This window comes from Bos javanicus, chromosome 6 (assembly GCF_032452875.1).
Source record: "Bos javanicus breed banteng chromosome 6, ARS-OSU_banteng_1.0, whole genome shotgun sequence".
Classification (NCBI taxonomy): Eukaryota; Metazoa; Chordata; class Mammalia; order Artiodactyla; family Bovidae; genus Bos; species Bos javanicus.
The window spans coordinates 58,396,519-58,408,993 of NC_083873.1; the positions used below are offsets into that span (position 1 = coordinate 58,396,519).

General features: G+C 41.0%; 1 protein-coding gene across 10 annotated transcripts in view; it reads right to left on the minus strand.

Moving 5' to 3' along the window:
* Positions 1–12,475, minus strand: part of TLR6 (toll like receptor 6) — a 48,288-nt gene that overhangs the window by 17,356 nt on the left and 18,457 nt on the right. For 9 of the 10 annotated variants that reach the window (XM_061419913.1, XM_061419914.1, XM_061419911.1 and 6 more), the window contains one exon: positions 7,267–9,920. In XM_061419913.1, coding sequence (XP_061275897.1) covers positions 7,462–9,852 — 2,391 coding nt within the window. In that variant the 5' untranslated portion in view covers positions 9,853–9,920 and the 3' untranslated portion in view covers positions 7,267–7,461. Of the gene's footprint in view, positions 1–7,266; positions 9,938–12,475 lie in introns of all 10 variants that reach the window. The other variant, XM_061419921.1, reaches the window with a different exon arrangement.

Consider the following 12,475-nt stretch of genomic DNA (forward strand, 5'->3'; position numbering starts at 1 on the left):
GATTTCCCAGGCAAGAATATTGGAGTGGGCTGCCATTCCCTTCTTCAGGGGATCTTCCCCATCCAGAGATTGAACCCAAGTCTCTTGCGTCTCCTGTACTGGTAGGTGGATTCTTTACCACTGCACCAGTTAGCAGTGGACAAGCACACTTGTAAGCATGTACATCCAGGCATTGAAATATCCACCTCTTCTAAGGAATAACTTTAATTCTCAAAGAATATACCTCTTTTAAATTTTAAAAATATTTTATTTAACCCCAAATATAAAAAATATCATTTAAAATGCCACAATATAAAACATTATTAATATATATATATTTTTCATTTCAAGTTTTCAAAATCCAGTGTGTATGGGACTTCCCTGGTGGTCCAGTGGGTCAGACTCAATGCTCTTAATGCAGAGGGCCTGGGTTCGATCCCTGGTCAGAGAACTAGATCCCACACGCCTCAACTAAGACTTGATACAGCCAAACTAGTTAATCAACTAATTTTAAAAAATTCAGTGTGTATTCTAAATTTACAGCACATCTCATCTGGACTACCTATATTTCAGGTGTTCCATGGTCACATGTGGCTAGTGGCTTCCATACTGGATGGCTTGAGTCTAGGTGGATTTATCATAACCGTGCAAATAAGTACAAGCCTAAGTCGAGTCAACAGCAACTCAAAGAGCTAACTCAACATAGAGGTTTTGTATCTGAGACTCTAGGCATCTCTTTGCTTCTCTCAACAGCAGTTTTTGCCCACTCTTAATTCCATACCCAGGTGTTTCTTTTTGGATCCATGGCAATGTAAACATTGCCCATTAGATGTGACCTGTACTGTTGTTGTTTTTTTAACAAAAACTTTATTAAGATATAATTCATATAGCATAAAAATTTCACCCATTTGAAGTGAACAATTCAATGACCTAAGGTAAAGCCATAGAACTGTGTGACCATTACCACAACCAAACTTTTTCAACACCCTGCAAAGAGCCACACCCCTTAGCTGTCACTTTCCAATGCCCCATTTGCCTCAGACCTAGACAACCACTATGGATTGTACTAATGATCTCTATAGATTTGCCTGAGTATTTCATATAAATGGAATCGTGTAAAATGTGGTTATTTGTGCTTTTTTCCACGTAGCTTAATGTTTTCAAGATTTGTCCATGTTGCAGCATGTATCAAGTTTCATTTTTTTGTTGCTAAATAACTTTTCATTGTATGGGTATACCACATTTTATTTATCCATTCATCAGCGAATGGGTATTTGTGTTGTTTACACTTATGGCTGTTATGAATATATAAAAATTCATGTACAAGTTTTGGGGAGACATTCTTTCTTGGGTATATATTTAGATATTTAAGCGTGAAATTCTACCTCGTATATAAATATGATTAGCCTTTTGAGGAGTTCCAGGCTAGCTGCATCATTTATCTTTCCACCAACAGTGTATAAGAGCTCCAATTTCTCCACATTCTTGCTAACACTTGAGCACTTCTGACTTATACTATAGTCTTCTTATGAATGAATTGGTATCTCATTATGGTTTTAATTTGCATTTCCTTGATAACTAATGATGTTGAACATCTTTTCATGTGTAACTTAGAGGTTTGTATATCTTCTTTGCAACCTTGCTGAACTTGTTTATTAGTTCTACTAGTTTTCCAGCGGATTCCTAAGTGGTATTTTCTATAAATAAGATGATGTCACTTGCAGAATGTCATCTTCCTTTCCAAGATGGATACTTTTTATAACACCTTCTTGTCTAATGGGATTCCCTGGTGGCTCAGATGGTAAAGAATCCACCTGCAATGTGGGAGACCTGGGTTTGATCCCTGGGTTAGGAAGATTCCCCTGGAGAAGGGCATGGCTACCCACTCCAGTATTGTTGCTTGGTGAATTCCATGGACTGAGGAGCCTGGTGGGCTACAGTCCATAGGGTCACAAAGAATCGGACACGACTGAGTGACTTTCACTTTGACTTTTGTCTAACTGCCTTGGCTAGCACTCCCAGTACAATGTGGAACAGAAGTGATAAGAGAAATCTGATGCCGAGGTTCTGAACCTATTGAGAGCAGGTTCCGAATAGTAGGGAAGAGTTTCGAGAACCATTAAGTATGAGGTTAACGATGAGTTTTCCATCTATGCTTTTATTTTTTTAAACATCAAAACCATTTTGTATTAGGGTACAGCCCACAAACAGTGTGGTAATAGTTTCTGGTGACCAGTGAAGGGACTCAGCCATACACATACATGTATCCATTCTCCCCCAAACCCGCCTTGCATTCAGGCTGGCACATAACATTGAGCAGAGTTCCATGTGCTATACAATAGGTTTTTGTTGGTTATCCATTTTAAATATAGCAGTGTGTACATGACCTTCCCAAATTCCTTAAATATTCCTTCCCCCCGCCCTCCACCACAGCCCCGCCCCTCAACCCAGCCCTGGCAACCATGAGTTAATTTTCTAAGTCTGTGAGTCTCTTTCTGTTTTGCAAGTTCATTTGTATCATTCCTTATCAGATTGTGGAATTTCCCATCCATTTCTAGTTTGTGAGTACTTTTTTCAGGAAGAGGTAGAAAGTATGGTTTCTTTTTCTGTATTATTTTTTTTAATTTATTTTTATTTTTGGCTGCTCTTGGTCTTCATTGCTGCAAGCGGGCTTTCTTGAGTTGCAGCCAGCAGAGGCTACTCTTTGCGTGGTATGCTTTGCAGTGCTTTCTCTTGTGGAGCACGGGATCTAGAACACAGGCTCAGTAGTTGTGATGGGCGAGTTAGTTGCTCTGTGGCACGTGGAATCTTCCCACACCAGGGATCAAACGCATGTCTCTTGCATTGGCAGGTGGATTCCCACCAGGGAAATCTGCAGAGTATGGTCCCTCACTCAGCAAGGAAGAAAACTAGTTTGAGGGATGCCTCTCCCAGCAGAGTCAATACAGTTGACCCTGAACAAAACAGGTTTTAGAGCGCCTAATCTGGTTATAACTTTACAGTTGGCCCTTTGTAACTGCAGTTCCTCATCCTTGGATTCAATCAACTGCAAATAGTGTGGTGCTATAGTACTTTTTTTTTTTTTTAAATCTGTAAGTGGACCAGTGCAGTTCAAACTTATCTTGTTCAAGGGTCAGCTGTACTCACAGCTGTGTTCCATTCCTTCCATCCCTCCCTCCGTATTTTCTCAACAGAAAGCAAAATTCCTCTCTCCCATCTGACCCTAGAGTTCAAATTGTGCCCCATGAAGCTGGCTGGGAATGAAAAATGGCATCAATTAGACATCTGGCATTGAATTAATTCCCCCTTAACTGGTTAAAATTTTCCAGCAATTTTTTTTTAAGTTGCCACCTGAGTAAATCTTAGACCAAGGCCAATCTGTCTCCAGCTACCGACCTGAGTGTTTGGCTTCATGAAACGTTGATAAACACCTTTGTATGCCGTCTTGGTCCAACTGTTTTATTGTCATCTTAGGATAAATTCCTGGAAAGAGTGAGTAAATGCATTGGGTGGCTTTTTATGTTTACTGACAGTTTCTGTCACTGTTGTGAATTACTTGTTCGCATCACTGCATATGTCTATATCAGGTTTATGTTTCTCTACTTAATTACACGTTCTTGTTTATGTTACTGACACTCACCCTCTGTCAAACTTTTTGTAAACATCTTCCCTCATTTTTTATCTTTTTATCTCATGATCTTTCAAACCAACAAATATGTACCTTTTTATATAAACAAGTAAGTTGACTTTCTCTTTGCTATTATTCTCAGTTAGTTGTGTGCTGGTGAATCAGGTTGACTTCCCAGGTGGCTCAGTGGTAAAGAATCCATCTGCCAAGCAGGAGACATGAATTCAATCCCTGGGTTAGGCAGATTCCCTGGAAAAGGAAACAGCAACCCACTCCGGTATTCTTGCCTGGGAAATCCCATGGACAGAGGAGCCTGGTAGGCTACAGCCCACAAGGCTGCAAGAGTCGGGTGTGACTTGGTAACTAAGCAACAACAACCTAGGGTAAACCAGGCTACAAAAAACAAAAAGCCTCATTATTTCTTAGCACTTGCCAATACCTATGGTTCAAGTATTTCCACTATACCTGATTTCTAGCTACCAACTGACCTGCTTGCAAAATTCCTTAATATTTAACCACTGGTTCTCACAAGTCTTCATAATCAGCTCCATCAGACTACTGCTACATTTTGCTTTTAGGTTAAAAGAGTTCTTCATAACAAGGTCAGATAAATATATGTTTATGTGTTCTTCTCAAGGGCTTCCAAGGTGGCTCAGTGGTAAAGAATCTGCCTGTCAATGCAGGAGACATGGATTTGATCCTTGGATCAGGAAGATCCCCTGAAGGAGAAAATGGCAACCCACTCCAGCATTCTTGCCTGGGAAATCCCATGGACAGAGAAGCCTGGCAGACTGAAGTCCATGGGGTTGCGAGAGTCGGACACGACTGAGCAACTAAGCATGCATGCACATTCTTCTTAAAGGTCATTTTTTTAGTTACTTTAATGTTACATTATCCAAGAAACGTGTTTACTGAAGAAAACTCAGGAAATACAAATAAATAAAGATAAAAATTCAAATCAATAATAATCTTACCATATAGATATATAATACATCACTATCATTTTTGTAGCAAACATGCAGACTTTTTAATATTTATATAAACATGCTTTAAGCTCTTGATGCTGGTAACTAAATTGCTAGGCAGTAAATTTGTGCAGTTTACACACATACACACACACATTCCTCAGATGGCATTGGACCAAGTATTCTGTTTTATAATCTCTTAATGTGGGAGACCTGGGTTAGATCCCTGTGTTGGGAAGATCCCCTGGAGAAGGGAAAAGCTACCCACTCCAGTATTCTGGCCTGGGGAATTCCAGTACTCTGGCCTGGGTCGCAAAGAGTCAGACACAACTGAGTGACTTTCACTTTCCTTTTTCTTAATTAAACCAGCTGGTTCTACAAAGTATGGTGTAGGGTATAGACTAGAACTTTTCCTATGACTTGGGTCCAAAACAAGGGACTAGGAAGTGTAATTTACCCCCTATTCTAAGGAGAGCTGCCAACAACTGGGGCATGCACTTCCTGAAGCAGTTGAATCAGATAGTACAAACCCTACCTCCTCGCCATCCTCACATTTTCCCCAGGCACACATGCATACAGGGGAGGCAGTGAGAGGGTCAGCAGCACTGAGCTATCTGTTTGTGATGTGAAGCTGCACCCTATGATATGGGGAAAGGAGATGAGCTTAAATGGAATTGGAGATTGAAAATGCTAAGCTACATTGCATTGTTAATACCTCAAAAGGACTGAAGAGGTCAGAAATCTGCTCACAAAAACTGCTTCATACTTAGACTTGACTGTTGAGATGCCTTGTAAACTAATTATAACTAGAAATCCCCAGAAAGTCCCTGTGGCTTTAGAAATCCCTTGAAGTCCCTTTCACTACCTATAATTTATTCTCATTCTCTTCTAATCAAACCAATCTCCAGAAATCTAGAAGAAATGGACTTCCGCTTTTCCCAGTGTGTGGGTTTTTCTTTTTTCTTTACTATGTTCTCATCCATCTGCAATGTGGGAGACCTGGGTTAAATCCCAGGGTTGGGAAGATCCGCTGGAAGACAGCATGGCAACAGACTCCAGTATTCCTGCCTAGAGAATCCCCATGGACAGAGGAGCCTGGCAGGTTGCAGTTCATGGGGTTGCAGAGTCAGACATGACTGAGTGTCAAAGCATTCTCCTTCATTTATATTGCAGTCATCCTAGTCATGTCTCTTAACCATGCTGTCACACCCCTCCATCCCATTCTCTCTGCCAATCTCTCCCTTTCCTGGACTTCAGAACTGTGAGAAATACATTACTGTTGTCTCAGCCACCCAGACTGTGGTGTGTGGCAGGGCAGTCCTAGCAGACCCATACACCGTTCCTCTCAATGATGGTCACGAGTCAGGCAGCACCCCTCCCCTCCTTCATCCCGTTCCTCATCCCCAGCCTCACGGCAGGTCCTGACAAGGGGCTCAACTTTTATTATAACTGCAAAGGGAGGTCGTTAGAACTTTTTAAGCAGGGGGGTGGCTTCAAATAATTTCTATTTTAAGAACAATTCCTCTGATTGCTGTTTGGAGAATGTATGAGGCAAGAGTAAAAAGCAGGGAACCCAGTTAGGTTACTGTAGTCATACAGGTAAGAGATATTGGTGGCTTAGTCAAGACAGACGTCAGGAAGTCAAGAAGAAATCCAAAGCCATCTCCCTACAGGTCTAGAACCTCTACTTAACAACTCTTTAATCACCCTTTTGAATCCAAGCCTCTGAAGATGGGGAACATGAGTTGGTAGTTACTGGCCTCTTTCTGCCATTTTTTAGCAGAACCTGGCTATGCCTAATATCTATTTAAAATGTGGTGATACTTACCACCTCTGTGCAGTTTTGAGGCATTCACCAAAATTCTAACACAACCAGAAACTCCTATGCAATAATCAGTTATAAATAATTTTGGCTCTGAATTTCCTTGGCAAGCAGGAATCATGTCTTTGGCCTCAACAGCCTATAACACATATATATTTATATATAGTTGTTGTTGTATCGCTTCTCGGCCTTTTGGCTAAGATCAAGTATATATAGTTGTTGTTTATTTGTTGTTTATATATAGTTGTTGTTTATTTGGCTAAGATCAAGTATATATAGTTGTTGTTTATTCACTCAGTCACATCCGACTCTGCGATCCCATGGACTGTAGCCCACCAGGCTCCTCTATCCATGGGGTTTTCCAGGTTAATAAGACTGGAGCGGGTTGCCATTTCCTTCTCCAGGGGATTTTCCCAACCCAGGGACTGAACTTGCATATCCTGTTTGGCAGGCAGAATGTTAACCACTGAGGCACCTGGGAAGCCCCATATATATGTGTGTGTAAAATGCCATAGGTTGCCATTGATTAATTCTGTATTTGTATAGCAAGGTCAAACATTTTGTAAAGTATTACTCAGATGTGAAGAAAAAAGGGTCTTTAGTTTCTGTATCTGGTCTATTTTCTCCCAAAGTAGAGCAGGATGACAGAGCCGACCCCAAGGCTGATGAAGATCCACAGTACTCTCCAAGCACCACTGCATACAGTTCTGAGGCTGACTTTTTCCTTGTGGCCAGCAAGTTTCATAGCCTCCTGCTCACACAACATCCACTCGGGAAAGGAGAGAGGAAAGGTCCTTGAATGACTGAGCATTCATTCGACAGAGACTGTTTCAATTTGAAACAGAATGGTTAAACCAGAGAGACTGAGTTACCTGTAATCAGCAAGTCTGAGCACTAGCTTGGTCCCCAGCCTGGTTTCCAGTTCAGCTGAAACATGGTTTTCAGTAGTCTTCCCTGCATTCATGGAAATAATAGAGGCAGCATCCAGAAATAACTTGAAACCAGTATCCATCAGAATCCAAGTGAATGATGGTTTCTTAAATTGGATTTCAGATGTTTTATTTTTTTTAACCTTTCACATCATCATTTTCAGTGACTAGTCTTAATTTAATATTAAAAGCAGCTCTAATATTAGCCCAAAAGAGTCCATGCTTGCTCTTCTCCTTGGGCCATTCCAAATAAGTTCTCTGTGCCATGAGAGCTCTTAGCTTGTGATATCTATCAGGAACGGTGTTCTGTGGAATGGGTTCCAACAAGATCAGGATTAAGTTATTAGATCCTTCATGGAAGAGATTGTGGTGGGCAAAGTAGAGTTCATAATGGCACCACTCGCTCTGGACAAAGTTGGGAGACAAAACGAAGATGGATTTGTAACTTTTCTCAATGCAGTTGATGATATTTTCCACAATGCTCTTGCCGGCAACAAAGTTTCTCTCATGGAGACAAATTCTTATATCTTCTTTTTCTAGGTTTGGTATTAATTCATTCTTCACCCAGGCAGAGTCATGTTCACTGTATGAAATAAAAGCATGGAACTGGAGAGTTCTTTGGAGTTCTTCCAAGGGTACATTCCTGGCCCTGCGCCGGGTCTGGGTCCACTGACACACCATCCTGAGGTACCAGGGCAGATCCAGGTAGATACAGAGGACAGTCACAGCAACAGCCAGCACCAGCCCAGGGACCACAATGGTGACGATCAGCAGAGCTGTGTTGCAGGATAGCTCAGACACCTGGAAGTCCTTTAGAGGGGTTCCCTTGTAGCTTTCCGGATAGTCACACTTATAAGACTCAGGCCAGCCCTCTACCACGTCACTGGATACTTGGCCTACACTTTGGATGAAGTCTCTTAGCTCACAGGAACATTGGAATGGATTGTTCCCTGCTTTGAGGGACCTAATCTTCTGGCAGCTCTGGAAGAAATCAGCTGATGGATTGGAAACTGAATTATAGTCAATGATCAGTATGGAAAGGCTGCTAAAGATACCACATCCAGGAAGGTGGGCTAAAGAATTGGAAGCAAGGTTGAGTTCTTGCAAAGTTTCTAGACCAGTGACATCTTTAGGGATGCTCCTTATTCTGTTATTGTGAAGATCAAGAACCTTGATCCGAGGAGGTAAACATCTGAAAACAGAGTCAGTGAGTGCATTTGAAGATAAATTTAACACCACTATACTCCCAACCCAAGAGCAATTTCCATTACTTCTGTCATATTCCAAAGAATTCCAGCTAACATCCAGTGTTTCCAAAGAAAGCATATCCTTAGTCATGAGACTTGTTTTGAAAAGGTCTTTTAATTCATTCTTTTGTAAGATAAGTGTCTCCAATCTAGCTAAAGTGTCACAATTTTGAAAGACACTATCTGTGAAACTATTCTGGGTAAAGTTCAAAAACTTAAATGTGCTTGGTTCCTGAGGACAAAGCATGTGTATAAAGCGTGTGTCTGATATGGTTAACATCAGAATGTTCATCTCAGAAAACACTGTGTATAATGCTGTCTGTGAAAAAATAAAAACTTTGTTTGTAATATGTTCTATTTTCAGTGCCTTCAATGTCGTTTTATAATAAGTAAAAACTTCTTCATCAATGCTTTCAACTATTGTTAAATTGTAAATATTGAGATATTCTACAGGTTTGGGCCAAAGGAACTGAAAAACTTTAACCAAACATTTCCAAGTTGTTTCCATGTGGTTGAGGGTAAAATTTAGTAAGGTTGGTCCTCCAGTGAGTCCTGATAAAAATTTAAGTAAAACTTGACAATTGTAATCATTCAATTTAATATTAGTCAGTTGTAAGCACCCTAAACTATTCGCTGATATGTTCACTTGGACAGAGAAAAAGCTATTTGGGTGAAAAACAAGGTGAAGTTTCCTTGTATTCAGAATTTGAAGACTTTCTTTCTTATTTTCTTTCATATAGTCTTCCAAATCCAGAAGGATACAACTTAGGTGCAAGTGAGCAATGGGTAGTAAATCTAATTGTTGTAACTTTGTAGCACTTAATCCTAAGAAATTCAGTTGGGTCAAGTTGCCAAATTCCTTACAGATGGGCAGGGCATCGAAGTCATTGAATGAGAGGTCTAAATGCTTGAGAGTCGTGGTGATTGGATGGCAGGATATCTTCTGCAACTGATTATGAGATAAATCCAAATATTCCAAATCATGGTTGAACTTGAAAATACTAATATCAAGGCCCTGGATTCTATTATTGGAAAGTCTCAGAACTCTCAGCCCTGAGAGAAAGCTGATATCAGACAGGTGAAGCTCAGATATGTTGTTCTGAGACAAGTCTAAGACTTTGGTTTTTGGTGGCAGGTCTTTGGGAACATGAATAAGGCTTGTTTTTGACATGTCTACCACAAATTCACTTTCATCAGAGAACTGGATTATGGTTCCAAATACTAAGGCCACAATGTAAACAAAATGACAGCTTCTGATGGGAGATTCTTTGTCTTTGATCATGGCATTGAAGTGACTATCTCCCGGAGGGTTGTTGCTATTCTTCAGAACATCCTGATGTGCATCCAATTCTAGAAATATAATATATGTTAAGATATATAAACATTGGCTGATTACTCTCAATCCTCAGCTTACTAAACATGAAATCTCAACGAGTTCTTCACTTACTATCAGGATCATTTCTGATCCCATAATTTAATGTGCCATTTTTTTCCAGTTATGCAAGTTGCTGGTGCCAGGAAAGGCAATGAAGACCTTGTTATCAAAGAACTGTGGTTGTATGTTCCACTCAGGAGTCTCCAACTCAGAACTTTCTCAGGGCTGAAGCAGCCTCCTGGACAGTGTTTGGAAACCCTTAAAGGCATGTACACTACCCACAGCCACCTGGAGCCAGGGATAAGGGATGGGGCAGGCAGCACATATACCAAAACCAGAAAGAAAGAAGCTAGGAAAGAAGATACAGGGGAGAAAAAAAGGCTTCGGACAGCTCCATGTACCAAGCAATCGAGAAGGCCACATACATGCCCAGGTCTGGATGCACGCTCAGAGAAGACCTGAAAAAATCCTAAACTTCCACCTCTGGTTGACTTTTAGGGTTAGGGGAAAGAAGTAAAGGCTAAGTCAAGAGTCGCAAGCAGCCTGACAAGCCCTGAAGAAGTGTTTCAACACAGAGCCAATATGCAAAGATCAGGTGTTTTTTGTTTTGTTCTGTTTCCCCAGATGTTTAAGAAAACCTCTGCCAAATCACTGCTGGTGCTGCTGCTGCTGCTAAGTCGCTTCAGTCATGTCCAACTCTGTGCGACCCCAGAAACAGAAGCCCACCAGGCCCACCCCTGTCCCTGGGATTCTCCAGGCAAGAACACTGGAGTGGGTTGCCATTTCCTTCTCCAATGCATGAAAGTGAAAAGTGAAAGGGAAGTCGCTCAGTCGTGTCCAACTCTTCACAACCCCATGGACTGCAGCCCACCAGGCTCCTCCGTCCGTGGGATTTTCCAGGCAAGAGTACTGGAGTGGGGTGCCATTGCCTTCTCCCTGCCAAATCACTAGCTGACCACTAAGCCAATGCAACAGAGAATTCAATGGCCACACACAAGAAGGAAAACAGTCTTTACAAAAATAATTTAGAAACGTCACTAAACATGGTTCTTCCCTGGTGATCCAGTGGTTAAGAATCCACCTGCCAATGCAGGGGACAGGAGTTTGATCCTTGGTCTGGGAAGGTCCCACATGCCTCGAGGCAACTAAGCCGGTGTGCCACAACTACTGAGCCCGAGTGCCACTAAGCCAGTGCACCCTAGAGCCTGTGCTCCTCAACAAGAGAAACTTCCACAATAAGATGCCACAACTAGAGAGCCCATGTGCAGCAATAAGATCCAGCAGAGCCAAAAGTAAATAAATAAAAATGTAAAAAAAAATCCAAAAAAGAGGGGGCATATAAATACATACAGCTGATTCACTTTGCTGTACAGCAGAAACCAATACAACACTGTAAAGCAACTATACTCCAAGGAAAAAAATTATTAAACAAACAAATACACCCCACAGCAAGCAGCAACAACAAACCCTGGGAAAGAGGAAAATCTGACTTACCACATTCTAGTATTTCCAGAGTTACCACATTATAATATTCAAACTGTCTGGTTGAAGAAAACAAGCTTGAGGCATGTGGACAAAAAAGAAAGCACTGTCCATTCACAGGGAAAAAAATTAAAAGAACAAACTTAGAGAACTGACACTACCCAACTTCAAGTCTTACATAAAGCTATAGATATCAAGACAGTGTGGTACTGATAAAAGTCTCTTTAGCAAACAGTAATGGAACCACTAGACATTCTACATGCAAAAAAGAAAAAAAATGATGCTCTAGCTCAAGATAGATGATAGAGCTAAGCATAAAATACAAAACTATAAAATTTCTATCAGATAATATAGGGTAAAATCTAGGTGACCATGAATTTGGCAATGACTTTTAGACACAACATCAAAAGCACAATCCATGAAAGAAAAAAATGTTAAATTGGACTTCATTAAAATTAAATTTTTCTGCTTTGCAAAGGACACTATTAAGAACGTGAAAAGACAAGCCATAGACCGGGAGAAAATATTTGTAAAACACACATCTGATAAAGAACTTGTATCCAAAATAAATGAAGAAAAACTCAACAAAATATAAACAATGCAATTTAAAAATGGGCAAAAGATATTTCACCTAAGAAGATATACATATGGCAAATAAGGACATGAAAAGATACTCAACACCATATATCATCAGGGAACTGAAAATTAAAACAGCAATGAGGAACTGCCGCTGCTGCTGCTGCTAAGTCGCTTCAGTCGTGTCCGACTCTGTGCGACCCCATAGACGGCAGCCCACCAGGCTCCCCCATCCCTGGGATTCTCCAGGCAAGAACACTGGAGTGGGCTGCCATTTCCTTCTCCAATGCACGAAAGTGAAAAGTGAAAGGAAGTCACTCAGTCATGTCCTACTCTTAGAGACCCCATGGACTGCAGCCTACCAGGCTCCTCCGCCCATGGGATTTTCCAGGCAAGAGTACTGGAGTGGGTGCCATTGCCTTCTCCAATGAGGAACTACTACATACCTATTAGGATGGCCAAACAATCCTGA